Source organism: Micromys minutus, assembly GCF_963924665.1.
Source record: "Micromys minutus genome assembly, chromosome: 23".
Lineage (NCBI taxonomy): Eukaryota > Metazoa > Chordata > Mammalia > Rodentia > Muridae > Micromys > Micromys minutus.
In genome coordinates, this window is record NC_137958.1 from 2,379,470 (window position 1) to 2,395,121 (window position 15,652).

Below are 15,652 nucleotides of genomic sequence, written 5' to 3' on the forward strand. Positions count from 1 at the left end.
CAAATGCCCGCAATGAAGGAGAAACTAAACTCAGCTTCAAAACCTGCTTCTCAGAGGGAATATATAGCACGTGAGATATTGATGTATTGACGTAAGCATACAATTCCCCTTTCTTGAATGAAATATTCCTTGACCAATGACAAAAATTCAAATCTCTGGGTCTGTCCTCTGAAAAAGACAGAAACTCTGAAGTGTGGCTCAGTGCTCCACTATGTGGTCACGTGGTGAAACTTTGAAAGTGGAAGAGAGAAAAGCAAGGGAAATTATTTCCAGGTTTCAGAGGAGCCTGCTAACAGGGACAGCTGGAGCTTGATGAAAGCATCCACACACCACAGGGTTATGTCCTACAGTCCAGCCTCACAGTTCTCAGAACCAGGTTTTTTTTTCCATGCTCTGAGACCAGCAGCTGTCTTCCAGAGGACCATTACCCATGTCAGGTGGCTCACAATGTCTGGAACTCCAGCTGCAGGGAGACCAATGCCTCTGGCTTCCAGGAACATAAACGCTCTTATGCACTGTCCCCATATGTTCAAATGCACCCCCCCACACACAAAGTAAAATCCTTTTCAAAGGGAGGCCTGACTCTAGACCAGGTTTGCTCTATCTCAAGTCTTTCACCAAACCCTACTAACACAAATGTGCATCAAAACACAAAAGTTGGAGCAAACACTGCCGCTCAGCAGTTAATAGCACGTGCTGCTCTTTCAGGGGACCCATGTTTAGTTCCAAGAACTCATATAGTAAGAGTCATCCTGCTCCAGTCTCGGGGGATCTGACAACCTCTTCTGACCCCCACTGTCACTAGGCACACATGTGCTGCACACACATCCATGCAGGCAAACATTCAAACATAGAACATAAAGAAGTTGTGTATTAAAACACCTTGGGAGACATTAAACCCGTATTCGTTAATATTACAGCTGAGGCTGAATAGGATGTTCTTTATAAAATAGAGGTGATCATAGTATTCCTTCATGTTTGTTTATGTGCCTGGCACAGGCATTCTTTTACATCTTCCCATAAGTCCACGGGCCTGCCCTAATTTCAGGCCTAATGATTTAACACAAGACTCAGAAGTGTGACAAAGCAGCAGAAATGACACTTAGAAGCACGATAGCTCAATCCAGCTGCCAGTATTGCAGGTCGAACAGAAAATGTGGGAGCTAAAGGGACTTCCCAGGTCGTGGGCCTGAGGGCAGGTAAAGAGGATTCAGGAAGTGCCGCACAGAGGACTTCAAAAGCAGCGGAGCTGTAACTTACATGGATGTGCTGACATTGCCATGCTATCAGATCTCTCCATGGGAGCATCAAGTGCAACCTACTTCCGGAACATGATGGCTAGAGAGGGATGCACCTGGGCAAACGCAAAGGCACCAATTAGTCTGGCAGATCCAGAGCTCTGGGGTCAATCAGCTTGTCCCGGGTGACTGGAATTTTGTCCTTACACTCCAAATCAAAGAGGGCATTTCATTTGTTTTGCAAATACCCGCTCCACATAAACAATGCCTCAGTGGCACGAACCAAGTCTTGTGCCAGGAATTCTGCTTGGGTATCCTGGCGAGAGTACAGTGGAAGACGGTGCCCGAGGCACCTGCCCAAAAGCCAGGACGAACTCAGCGCCAAAATCATGCGCGCCCAGGGGCAGAAATGGCCCACGCACATGCACACGCACGGGAGCGCAGGCTCCCGCGTTCCCGATGCAGTGCCGACGCCGGGCGCCGGCGGGAGCTCTGGAGCCGGGAGCTCCAGGAGGGGCGGGTGCTCGAGAACTGAGCTCGAGCATTCGCTCCCCTGCGGCCGAAGCCCCGCCCTAATCCCGCCCATCACTTCTCCCGCGCGCGGGCTCCGCGCGCCCCTTATCGCGCGCGTGCGCGCGCGTGCGCAGGCCAGAGCCCTCCGCGGGCGGCCCCGTAGACCCAGGGAAAGCGTCGACCCGTAAGGTCCCAGATTAACCCTTTCCTGGCTCGCTCACTTAAGAGGCCCGATCCGGTTCCGTGCCTGCGCAAGCGGCGGCGCGCCTTCTCCCCACCGGAGCCCGCACCGCGCATGCACGGGGAGGGGGGTGGTGGGGGTGTTCTCGGCAGGCTGGATATTCTGTGCTCGTGCAGGAGGAGGGCTGCTACCACCAGGGACGTGCACGATTACCCCCCCACCCCACCCCCTCCCCAAACTAAAAAAAAAAAAAAAAAAAAAAAAAAAATCCAAAACACTACCACCCACCGTGCCCCCGCGTCCATCCCGTCCTGGCTTTGCGCGCTGCCGACCGCGGGAGCCCACGGTGAGCTTCTGTAGCTGTGCCAAGCTGCAGGTAAGCGCGGGCCGGGAGCGGAAAGGGCCGGGGCGGGCGCGGGGACGCGGGGGCAGCGGGCGGCGGGCGCGGCGGGGCGGCTGAGAGGAGGCGCGTTCCCGCCGAGCTCGGCAGCAGCCAGCTGCAGGATGTGGCGGCGCAGCGCGGTGCGAGCGAGATCGGGCGTGGGCCGCGGTTGGGCGTGGGGGCCGGGCGCCCCGGGGGCCGCGCAGGCCGGCGAGCGGGTGGGGAGAGGCCAGGCGGAGGCCCGCGCGCGCGCTCCGCGGCCGAGTTCATGGCCGCCCGGCTCTCCGCGCCGCAGTGCACCGCGGTGGGGGTGGGGACGGCCGAGCCGGGCCCGAGCGCGGCCCGCGGGGCGCCGCCCCTCTTAGCCGTGCCCCGCGGAGCAGACGGGACCCCCGCGCACGCTCCCCGCCTGCGTCCGCGGAGCTCCGGGGAGCCGGCCGCGCGCCGCCCCCGCCCCTGGCCGCGGGAGGGCGCGGGAGGACCAGACGCGCAGGCCGCGGAGTGCGCGGGGCGCGAGCTCGGGGCTCGCGGGCGGAGCAGGGCGCGGCGCGGCGCGGGGCTGCGGAACCGGCCGCATGCCCGCTCCCGAGCTCCTCGCGCCGCCGGGGCCGCTGCGGGCCTAGGAAGAGCCTCGCGCCCGCGCCGCGACCGGGAGAAGTGGCGACTGGTGGAAGGGAAAGTGGCCTGTCGCTGGCGGGCACCGCTCAGGGGAGCTTTTGTTCTGGAAAGAATGCTGAGGGCTCGCTGCACCCGGCGGCTCACGGGGTGCGAAATGCGAGTGTGGGCTCCCCACGCGCGGACTGCGCCCCAGGTCTTGCGCGGGGCCCCGGATTCCCCACTCCCAAGTTGTGCGGTGGCAACAGGGAAGTGGTGTGGCCGCCATTGTCGCAGCTGCTCCGGAATAAGGAGGCGGCTGCGGCTGCTTATGTAAGTTTGCTTTGGGAAAGCCTAGCTCTCTGCTCGGTGAGCCTTAAGAGCTCCCGCGATTTGGGAAGCTGCTAGGAAGGAGCTGGTTTATGGTATTGTAAGTGTTGGGCTATGTGATGTCCCACACCTACTTATACACATACTGGCAATGGCTATCTTCCGGTTTGACTCATTTGAACTTAGCAATGGGAACATCTCTACGGGGGGGGGGGGGGGGGACCCGAGCTGATTGGCCCGTGACCTCCTTTGAAAAAGAATACACACTCACCATAAATGAAAAGGCGCACGCCGATATGTTACCATGGCTACCGTAGGGCCACTCTTCTACCAAGTCCATGCCCCTTGATTCCACAGCTAGTGACCTCAGAAGTGCCACCAAGAAGGTTCCACAAGGAGTGCCTTCCCTTAGGCTGACTGCAGGCTCAGGATGCATCTAGAACCCTGGGGGGGGGGGGGGGCTGAGATCAAGACTGCAGGGAGCATCCTTAGAAACCATTGTACCAGACCTCACAGTGAACTTGAGAAAGCCTGCTAACCCAGGGCCCCGGGATTCTTGTAGCATGAACTTGTTAGGAGTTCTCAGGACGGCGATCCCTTGGTGGAGTCTCTGGCAAAGTCTCTGTGTAGAAGTGTATTGTAGCATGGCCACCTGCTTCTACTGCACTTGTGGGATTGGTGGTCAGTAGAGGGAATGTTTGTTCTGCAGCCTACTGGACTGCAGGATGTGGAGTTCTTTAGGTGAAGTTAAGAATGAAAGAAAATTCTTGGAACCTGCATGCAGGGATAGAGGGGAGAAAATGTAAGATTTCTCCAGAGCAGTCTTGAAGACAGGTTTGTAACTGTGTAGTAGACAAAATGGTGTGCCTATTGTTTCTCCGCTCTCTAGTTGTTGGATATGTGTGCTCCTGCAGCCTTCCCACATTTAGACAAACATGCGTTTATAGGTCCTAAAGGAAAATGTAGAAAACTGTGCACCCAACAGGAAGTGCTGTGGGTAAGAAACACATGCTGATGTTATAGAGAATATATACCACCTGCCACATACCTGCTCTAATCCGTATGTAGACCCACGCCTGGTGACTGCTAGCTTCACACTACCCAGAAAACCGTTCTTGTGCAAGAAGCAGAACTGGGCTTTGTGACTTTTTTTACTCTGGTATATGCTTGTTTAGAATTTAATACAGAGGGGGAAATCTTAATCTGTCTCTTTCTTCCTGTAGATCTGGCTTGCCCCTGATCAGACTTACTCTGATCTGAAGATTTTGGTGTTTAAGGCATTAAGAAAATAGCCTAAATTGTTCATGGTAAGTATACCTTAGAATAGCATTTGGCATTTGACTTAAAATAAGTGTCTCAGGTCTAGGGTATCAGTGAGGGGTAACACACTTAACTTGGTTTATTAAGCAAGTCCCTGGTCCCCAGTGTGTGCACACACATTCTAGTCACACATTTACAAGTCTGCTTCCATGAGGAAACGTCTGTTTTCCTCAGACTTAGACTTTATTGAATAAAAATACGGCAGTGTTGTTTTTTAAATATAGAAAACATAAAATGCACTATTTTTAGATCAGCTCTTGAACACACAATGGAAAGCCTTTCATGGTGGTTCTGAAATTACTTAGTTTTTAAAACACTCCTATCCTTATTGAGTACAGGTTGAACCTAAGTCCAGAATGTTTGAAATCTGAAACTTTTTGAAGGGCAGTAAGAAACCATAAGTGAAAATTCTATACTATGAAGCATCGTTTAAAGTACCATTTGGGAAAGAAACAAAACAAACAAAAAGAATATTATTTGAGGCAGGCAAAAGGCAAGATCTCTGAGTTCAAGGCCAGCCTGCTCTACAGATCCAGTTCTAGGACAACCACAGCTACACAGAGAAACCCTGTCTGGAAAAAACATTTTTTTTAAATAGTATATAAATTATCTTCGTGCTATGTGTGCAAGGTATATATAAAATATCAGCTAGTTTTATATTTAGTCTTGGACTACCATACCCAATTTATCTCATTATGTATATGCAAGTGTTGCAAAACCTGGAAAAGAAATCTAAAACTTGAAAGACTTCTAGTCCCAAGCATTTCAGAGAAAGGACACTCAACCTGTACATCTGTTGGTGTGACTTTTAACTGGCTGGCTGGAAGAGTGACATCCTGTGAGCATGAAGCCACTCTTCACTGTCTTCCCAGATGCCTTTTGGGGTCAGATTAAATCTCGGTACCCCTCTTGGAGTGGCTCAAAGTGCTGTGGAGAACTTTGAGGCAGACTGTTGTCGCCTGATGCCCTAGTTCTTCAGTGGTGGTTTGTGTCTTCTCTCGAGGAAACAGTTTCCAGCTCCAGTGTTATTTTGCTGCGTTCTCCACACATGCAGTTGGGTGCCATAGTTAGGGCTTGAAGAACCTATTTTTCCTTTCTGCGTTTGTGGTGTGTGTGTGTGTGTGTGTGTGTGTGTGTGTGTGTGTGTGTGTGTGCACACGTGGCTGTTCCTGTGGAGACCCGGAGGCTGACAGGACATCGATCTTCCTTGATGGACGCCTACATGGGCCGTTGAGACAGGACCTCTCAGTTCAACCTGGAGTTCACCATTTAGCTGGTAGAGCCAGCCACCTTGACACCTCCGAATCACAGGTGGCCACCATGGGCCTGAGTTTACATTGTTTGGACTGTTTATCTGTCTTGACACTCAGTTGTTAGACATATCCTGGATTTGACTCCTGGGTCTTACAGTAGGATGTTGGGCAGCTTTCTGACTTCTTCTAGAAATTGAGGACACCACATACTCCATAGGATTATTTGAGATTAAGTGAGATTAAAACACAGAGTACTACCTGGTGTGGGTTTTGTGAGAAGCTGCCCTTGTTTTTATAACTAGGGAACTGTTAGTAAACAAAAAGTAATTCAAAATTGCCATATGGAAACCCCTTGTCTAGGGTTGTTCTTTTTTTACCCATTTGGGGACCATCTTTAACACTGACTGTCTAACGTTATTAGGTTCCAGGTGTTCACGTTATGACTGGATTTTTGTGTGGGGTGTACTATGTTCACACTAAACCCCTTTAAATTTTCCTTTGCAGGAGTTTTTCATCAGTATGTCTGAAACCATAAAGTACAATGACGATGATCACAAAACGCTGTTTCTGAAAACGCTGAACGAACAGCGCCTGGAAGGAGAGTTCTGTGACATCGCCATCGTGGTTGAAGATGTAAAGTTCAGAGCTCACCGGTGTGTCCTCGCCGCCTGCAGCACTTACTTTAAAAAGCTTTTTAAGAAGCTGGAAGTGGATAGCTCTTCCGTCATAGAGATAGATTTCCTCCGCTCCGACATATTTGAAGAGGTGCTGAACTACATGTACACAGCAAAGATCTCTGTGAAAAAGGAGGACGTTAACCTGATGATGTCGTCTGGCCAGATTCTTGGTATCCGGTTTTTGGATAAACTGTGTTCTCAGAAGCGCGATGTGTCTAGTCCGGATGAAAGTAACGGCCAGTCAAAGAGTAAGTATTGCCTCAAGTTAAACCGCCCCATGGGAGACACCACTGATGCCCAGGACGATGACGTGGAAGAGATCGGGGACCAGGATGACAGCCCTTCTGATGACACAGTAGAAGGCACTCCTCCGAGTCAGGAGGACGGCAAGTCTCCCACGACCACGCTCAGGGTTCAGGAAGCGATTTTGAAAGAGCTGGGGAGCGAGGAAGTTCGGAAGGTGAACTGCTACGGCCAGGAAGTAGAATCCATGGAAACCCCCGAGTCCAAAGATCTGGGGTCTCAGACCCCTCAAGCCTTAACCTTTAATGATGGGATGAGCGAAGTAAAAGACGAACAGACCCCAGGTTGGACCACGGCAACCAGCGACATGAAGTTTGAGTATCTGCTTTACGGTCACCACCGGGAGCAGATCGCCTGCCAAGCGTGCGGAAAGACGTTTTCCGACGAGGGCAGGTTGAGGAAGCACGAGAAGCTGCACACGGCTGACAGGCCGTTTGTCTGTGAGATGTGTACAAAAGGCTTCACCACCCAGGCCCACCTGAAAGAACACCTGAAAATCCACACGGGGTATAAACCGTACAGCTGCGAGGTGTGCGGGAAGTCATTTATCCGGGCCCCAGACCTCAAGAAGCACGAGAGGGTTCACAGCAACGAAAGGCCATTTGCCTGTCACATGTGTGACAAAGCCTTCAAACACAAGTCTCACCTCAAGGACCACGAGAGAAGACACAGAGGGGAAAAGCCTTTTGTGTGTGGCTCCTGCACCAAGGCCTTTGCCAAGGCCTCGGATCTGAAGAGGCATGAGAACAATATGCACAGTGAAAGGAAGCAGGTCACCCCCAGTGCCATCCAGAGCGAGACGGAACAGTTGCAGGCCGCAGCCATGGCCGCCGAGGCGGAGCAGCAGCTGGAGACAATTGCCTGTAGCTAGAGGTGATGGGTCAGGAACACGTGGCCTGGGAGGTGGATGCTGAGGTTTCGTTGAACGCTTCTGTGGCAATCTACCTACGGCAGTGCACACTCTGGTTAGGTAACTTCTCAGACTTCTCAAGGCAGTTATGTTCCTACGTTCTGACCAAACTGTTTGGTTTTTATTTTTTATCTTTGTTTTTTGTGATGTCTAGGATTCATATTCCCACTAAGCTCCCCTGCCCTTCTTTAAGGTTTTCATTTGAAATCTCCTTTGTCTAGTTTAAAATAAATGGCTTCTGTTTCATTCTTAATCCCTCAACTCTTGCCAAGCTGGTGCGTGCACTGCAGAGAGTCACTGAATAAATTGATTTCTTAATCATCCCAGTATATGTGACTTACGGTCCAAACAGCAGTTTTCATAACTGGGTACAAGGACTTTATATCGATGCAGACAATGTTGGCATGTGCTGACCCAGGACACTGCGGAAGTACAAAACCAAATTTGGAAAAATGGAATGGTGTTAGTTTTATATTTGGTTTGTGATTTTTTTATTTCTCTATCTATATATATATATATATATATATATACATATATAAATCATTGTTTTTCACTGTTCCTATGGACAAATAATGGTTGCTTTGCTGAAGTGTTTCTCCATCCGTTGTAATGGCCCCTGTACCCACCCCAGATGCTGCAGGTCACATGTACCTCAGGGTGAGTGAGGCCACCAGGATGCTGGTGGTGTTCAGACTGAGTTCTTTCGTCCAGTGTGGCCATTCTGTGTGTGTGCCTGTCTGTGCAGTGGACCAGTATTGACCAGAGAAGAGTCTGAGATGGGGTTTTCACAGATTTAAAAACCCTAAGGTCTCCTAGGTCTTGAAATCGTGACTGATTTCAGAATTGGTTTTGTGTTTCGGATCAAAATTAGGACAAGAAACAGGAATGTTTCTTCTAGTGTTTTTGTGGTTTACAGATCATCAGGCGTGGGGTCTCTGCATCTCTGCAGTGCTCAGTTCCCCATGAAGAAGACGCTCACGCAAATGAATCTGAAGTCCTTTAAGTGTGTAAATAGTGTGGGTTTTATGTATTTCGAGAAAAAGGACAGCTGCATTTTTTTTTCTTTTTTCTTTTTCTTTTTTCTTTTTTTTTTTAACAGTGGATTAAAGTACCTTTTATTGGCAACAAATATCAGATCCCTTTAACCAATATTAAAGACCATCAGACCAAATGTTAAATATGTTTTATCACTGGTTGCAGTTTTCAATAGAAGCTAATTGCCTTGTCATAGCCATAAATCAGAATTATGAACTTTGCTTCAGATGGGGTGTACTGAATGCTCTTTTACTGTTTCCTTAGGAATACATTGAAATGCCAACAGAGTTTGAATTATGTTCTGTAAGGAAGTATAGACGATTGTTTTAGGATGTGTACAGTTGTAGAAGGTGCCAACTTTAAAACTTTATGTTTGGTTCTTAAGGTTTTCTTTTAAAAAATGCATTAAAGTAATTTCATTACATGGCTTGCTGTACTAATATCTGTTCCTACTATTGTGAGAAAATTTTTATTTTCAAAACTGGTGTACATGTTATGCCCAAGATTGTCGGATGGGGGGCGGCTACCTTTAAATTTTTTTTATTTATTGTTGAGATGTATTGGCTTAAATTAGTTTTTCCTGAGCAGTTTGTTCTGTCTTGAAGGCAGCCCTGTCAGTTCTCCTGTGCTGTTAGTAATCCCGGGCTGTGCTCACCAAAGCACATGTGGAATCAGCTGGTCTCCTGATGGCAGCTACTTCCACGAACCATACTTTGGGCCTTTGTTTTTGTATATAAAGATAATGATACACTTCTCTTGTTCACGGTCATTCTTTATGGCACCGTTGCACATGTCCAGATCTATATGCTACAGTAGTCATCAAGGCTGAGACTTAGTCCTCATAAAAAGCCTGTGGACAGGTAATCATGTTGGAACCTGAGAAAACAAAGCAGAATTTTCAATACTTTATATGTTGAGTGTTTGAACTATTCTGTATTTGTGTTACAACTTCTCCTGTGGATGCTGGGTTCCTATTGGACTGTGTGCTTTCTGTAGAGATTTTTAGTGATGGTAGACTCTTAAAGCTACTTTCCTTGGCCCTGAGCCTGTCATCTAGCTAGCTCTAGTCATCCCCAAGGTAGGAAAACCATCATGTTGGGTTTCTGAAGGGTCTGCAGAGGCATGGGGAGTTCCTGCTGAGATGCGCTGGCCCCGCATCTGCAGTGTGTGAGTTTAAAGGAAGTCTAGACATAGGCATTGCTGCCTTTCCGACAGTACGATTTCTTCTGTACAGTCTGCCCACATGTATGGTGTTGACCCCACTGTATTAGCAGCATTGGTTATGATGATAAATGCAAGAAACTGTAAGGAATTCTGTCACTGGAAAAGCAGCCAATGAATTAGGCATCGGGGCGCAGGCCTATCAACCCAGCTACTCAGGAGGCTGAGACAAGACCACCTTGAGCAAAGCGCTTGCTTGTGCACTGAAGGGTAAGACGCGTATTGAAGCACACGGTAAGCACCCTGAGCGTGAGTTGCTTCACCTTTAAGGTAAAGATGTGAATTTTTACCTCATTGCTTACCGTGAAGGTCACACAACACCGAGCCCAAGATCCTGCTTCCTGGGTTCACCGTAAATAGTTACTGTCCATTGGTTTGTTTTAGACATCCGTCTGTAACGTGGCTCACTCCAAACTCATACCTGCTTGCTTCTGCATCCTCAGGGTTGGAACTACAGGCATGTGCCAGGAAACCGCACCATGTCAACAATGTCAGGGGACACAGAAACATGATTTTTTTTGGGGGGGTACCTGTCAGTTCTATAGTTGCTGCCTCTGCACTGCAGCCTCCATGTCCTTTAAAGAGTACATGACTGAAAAGAAGTCCACAGAAGCTCGGTTGGACTGGCATTTATAAACTGCCTGTGCAAAGCTTTGTCTTTGCAAGCACACTCATCCTAGAATCTTTGGTTTCACAATCACACATCATTTGCCCATTTTTAAGTAGGCCATTGGTGTGTAGTCAGGTGTACACCCTCATTGGTGTGTAGTCAGGTGTACACCCTGATGTGGTTGGCCTCCAAACCTACTTGGACATGACAACACAGGCAGAGTTGCAATTCTGAGACATGCATGAAGTCATCCATTTAAACAGTAATTTTATATAGTGCTTTCCCAGACTGAATGCTTCTCAGACTATGTGCAGGATTATCTGTCCTGCTTTACATAAATTCCAAGACTATCTGCTGTTTCCTCACCGAAGGGATTAAGACTACCGAACCCGAATTTTGATTTAGTCTGGAATTACTGCTTGCTTTCTTTGGAAGATATTTTCAATAATCTTACAGGAAGGCACTTTGTGTGGAGTAGGATCAGTGTCCATTAACAATACTGGTTGGATGTTTGGTGTTTACTGTGCCAGGCATTAGGTGCTGAGAACCCAGCAGGAGACGGACTGACCAGGTTCCTACAGTCCAGGAACAAATGCCTCACCTTTATATCCTCACAAAATTCTACAGCTGTGAAGTTTGTGTATATCACACACATGTGCAAAATGCTTTTTAATTCAGGAGTGTATTAACACAGTTCATAGAACTTACTTCCCCTCTAAAGGGAACTAAAGGTTTCACTCTGTTCTCATGAAGTTCAGTGGTATGAAAATCAACCACCAAGGTGACCAGGACTGAGGAGCCGAGCCTGAGTCCCAGAGTTCGTACGGTAGAGCGTCTACAAGCCGTCCTTGGACTCCATGATACTACAGGCACTCCCATGAACACATGCACACAATAAGTGTAACAATTCAAAGAATGTCCCTTGTGCAATGAGTCAAATAGTAAACCGACTTTGCCTATCTTGTTTAGTTCTAGAACCTGTCCCCAAACATGGAAGCCCACTGACAAAGTGTCATGAGCAGATAGCCAATGGCTAGCTTTCTTCACAAGTCTCAAAATGCAGTGATCCAAAAAAGCCCCACAATATCAAAGTCCATGTAGTTTGGAGCCAAAACCAGCTGTGAGGTTGGTCACCTGTGCTTAGAGATCGTGGTGAACTCTCTCCCAACCTCCTTAGTACTCTTGTTGCTGCTTGAATGTTCCTTAATTGGTTTTGGTCGAAATCTATTTTGAGGCCCAAGAGATGGCTCAGTGTTTAGAGCACTGGCTGTTTTTCTGGAGGTCATGGGTTCCATCCTCAGCACCACACAGTAGCTCACAAGTGTTTATAACTCCAATTTGCAGTTGGATATGATGGCATGCCTTTAATCTCAGAATGAGATAGGCAGAGGCAGGGTAATCTCTGAGTTCAAGGCCAGCCTGCTCTACAGAGCAAGTTTGAGGCCAGCCAGGGCTATACAAAGAAACCCTGTCTTAAAACAACAATATACGTTCGATTCCCTGCCCAGTTTATATCATTCTTATTTCAAAATATAGAAAGGACTTGAACTTTGAAATCAAACATTGGTGTAAACCATCATTGACTTAGCAGAATGACAAAGATAGAAAGTGAGCGTTTGGTGAGCCTAATCACGGTTCACTGTTAGGACGTCACACATAACCGAACAAAGCATAGGAGGACTTCTCTACCCAGGAACCCCTTGGCTATGCTGTTCTTGCTATACTTTTCTCACCTACAGGAAGTGCTCTGGGTCAGTAGACACTAGAGTAAACAAGATGTAGATCTTCGAAAAGAGAAGTGAAAAGCAAGAAACAATTTGTTTTGGACACCCCATAATTAATCATGTTCCCCAAACATGTGAGCTCTGAGATAACAGGGGTTCTTTGGGTACTACATTAAAAATGTCCAGCACCCAACTGAAACTTTGGTGATAGGTAAGCTTCGACTAGGTTGTATGTTAATGAATGTACCTGGTATCCATGGCTGGCTTATTTGTCCTCACTGAGAGATAGCTACTATTCTCAGTAGGTTTTATTGGGGGGGGGGGGGTGTCATGGTTTGAATATGTTTGGCCCAGGAAATGGCACTATTTGGAGGTGTGGCCTTGTTGGAGTGGGTGTGTCACTGTGGGCGTGGGCTTTAAGACCCTCATCCTAGCTGCCTGGAAATCAGTCTTCTGCTAGCAGCCTTCAGATGAAGATGGAGAACTCTCAGCTTCTGCATCGTGCCTGCCTAGATGCTGCCATGTTCCTGCCTTGAATGGACTGACCCTCTAAACCTGTAAGCCAGTCCCAATTAAATGATGTCCTTATAAGAGTTGCCTTGGTCATGGTGTACAGGGGGATTCCCTCTAGATCATGAGACTATACACAAATCTTTGTTTTCAGATAGGGTTTTACATAGCCCAGGCTAGCTCAAACATTGTGTAGCCGAGAATGGCTTGGCAGTCCTGATGTAATTACGGACACGTGCTACCACGCCAGGCTACCATCCATGCCTGAAAAGGGGGAGGAGGAGAAAAGACTGGAACCTGGGCTTTTTTACTTGTGTCAATTATAAGCAACCTGAAATACATCTGTTTGGTTTATATAAAGCTTTGGCTCTTTCTAAAACTCTAGCACAAATGACTACAATTCAGACTGGTTTTTGAGTTTGCTGTGTATGATTATCTACTCTTTCAGTGTGTGGGTCAGCCTTGTTCCATGACAAGTGAACTTTCAGGAAGCCTTGGTCTGAGCTCTGGCTCTGCCACTGAGTGGTGTTGGGCAGGCGACTTTTGGAGAAGCAACTTTCCAGATTTAACTCACCCATGAAATGGATGAAATGGGATAATATGCAGGAATCACATAAGAACACATGGTGCCATGGCCCAGATATGGTTTGGACATTTCCTCAGATAGTGGCAGAGTCAAGGCCCAGACAATAGAACTACTATTGAATTTGATGTTACTGTGGCAGCTCTCTAGAGAATTTAAAAATGGGAGCATGTACTTGGGCTGGTAGTTTCTGCCGTGGCCACTTGTCTCTATTACTTTGGGCCTGTAGTCCCATAGTCAAAGCTGGGGACATGAACTATTGGCCTCACAGCACCCCTGAGTACGGAGGTATGGTGGTGACTCAGGCCCAGGGGTCCAGTACCCTCCTCCAGGAAAGGCTCTGATGATAAACCAACCCTTGCTCCTGAAGCTTCAACCATTCCCAAGAGCACTCTTGGTGAAAACCCATTAACCTGTAAACCTTTAGGGGACAAAGGGCATAGAAACAGCCCACTTCTCTAAAAAGCATCTGCTTTGAAACATGATTAGGTTCAGGCAAGGCCCCATGATAGGATTCATACAGCTTTATTTAAAAAGGAGGGGGCGCATCATAGACACATGCATACATATGCTCACATATGCATATACTCCCCATCCTTTGCCATATGAGACCTTGTGATAATTTTCTCAGCAAGAAAGACATCACCAGATGCTTTGGAACTCCAGAATCATGAGCCAAAATCAACTCATTTTCTTTAGAAGTTGGTCCATGGGGGTATTGATATTGGCAACAGAAACTAGATTGTACTCGTGGGGGAGATCGCAGTTTTGTCACTGTTTCCGTCGGTCAGTAAAACTATGAAGGATCCAGACCCTCACCACCGTCCATGGCTTACCGCACCAGCTGTGCAGAAGCCTCCACCATCTCAGATCGTTTCCTTTGTCCCGAAGAAACAGATTAAACTTCGGTCTTTAGGGTTAACTCAGTTATTGCTCCTGCAAGCTTATTCTTCTCCTATTATTTTGTTTATCCTCTGGGAACTTTTTAATGAAACTACTTGAAAATTTCCTGGCCTGCTTTACATAATTGTAGTTCAAGTCCTAATTTGCCAAATAAGATGGACAGGGCTCAGTTTTACCTTGCTGTCCTGCAGAGTGAACTGGAGAAATGATACACTAAATAGAGATTTACTAGAAACTGGAGATCATCTCCTTTGCCTAGATAGAGTATAGCTCTTGAATTTCAGCTACTTTAGTTGCTAACTGCGGTGTTCATCTCTGTCTCCCTAAGAACAAGCTTCTATAGCCTTTACTTAGTTTTATTCAGATGGACTGTTGTTTTCCTTCCTATGAGAGCCTCCCTTTGCCCATCCGGTCAGACATGACATTCCCGTTTCTCCTTGAGCTCAGGGTTGTGGGACATGCTTGTGTTAAAGATTCCACAAAGCTGGTCAGTTGATCAAAAATTCTGTGATGATGGCCATGTGAGACCTTGGACTGTCCTTAGCTCCTCAGTAGCCACTTGTTGGTCTAACCTTTGCACCTACCTTGTTGCCTGACTTGTTGATCTAACCTTGGCGCCTATCACAGGATCACCAGCTCTCTGAAACCTCCAAGGAGGTTTTTCTGCTGTTTGGTAACCCTCATACCTGGTAATATGCTATCAATACATTCCCAAAGTTTCTTGATTTGTAGCTCTTTTCTGGTCTATAACTGTAAAAACTCCAGAGAATTTGTTGTCATCCGAATCCTCACGTTCCTTAGGCTAGAGCAAAACCACAGACACCTGTGTGTTGTGATTTTGTCCAGTGAGAATCCAGGGTTGATGGTTATTCTGTCATTTTAGCTGAGGTGTTGAACTGCCTTTGGGGGCATCCCCAGAACTGTGTGACAGGTGCCTGGTCTCCTGCCATTAGGCTGCAGCTTTTGGATACCCACATTTTAATCGTTCACCCACATTTAAACTGCTCGCTTCTGCACTGTTCTAGAACTCCATTCTCAAGCTGTGCTTGCCTGTGAGGCTCCTAAGTCTTTCTCCCTTTGGATGGAACCTATCCTCCAATGGAGGGGGGGGGCCTAACTTCAGCTTTCCCACCTAATTAATGGTGGCTGGCTTCTAAACTGTAAGGAACAAAAAGTCTGTCAAGGTGTGAACAATTCTCTTTACACAACAGAGTTCTTGAGGAGTTTTAATGATATGAGGTTAAAACAGACAGGTTTGGAAGGGTTACTGATCAGCCAAGGCTCTGAAAGGACCTGAAACCCTATCTCCTGGTGCGCTTGAATTTCAAAGGGGAGGCTTAGCAGCAGGGTCCTAGAGCACTTCAA

At 47.6% G+C, this 15,652-nt stretch overlaps 1 protein-coding gene across 2 annotated transcripts; it reads left to right on the top strand.

The window, feature by feature from the left end:
- The first annotated feature begins 2,213 nt into the window (after positions 1-2,213).
- On the top strand, positions 2,214-9,449 carry ZBTB14 (zinc finger and BTB domain containing 14). 2 transcript variants are annotated; one of them, XM_080936263.1, is made up of 3 exons: positions 2,214-2,308; positions 4,462-4,545; positions 6,316-9,449. In XM_080936263.1, exons 2-3 carry the CDS (start codon positions 4,543-4,545, stop codon positions 7,660-7,662), a joined length of 1,350 nt encoding a protein of 449 aa, XP_080792389.1. In that variant the 5' UTR covers positions 2,214-2,308; positions 4,462-4,542; the 3' UTR covers positions 7,663-9,449. The 2 variants fall into 2 exon arrangements, with proteins under 2 accessions (XP_080792389.1, XP_080792390.1); XM_080936264.1 differs by lacking the exon at positions 2,214-2,308 and adding an exon at positions 2,850-3,241.
- The last annotated feature ends 6,203 nt before the right edge of the window (positions 9,450-15,652 follow it).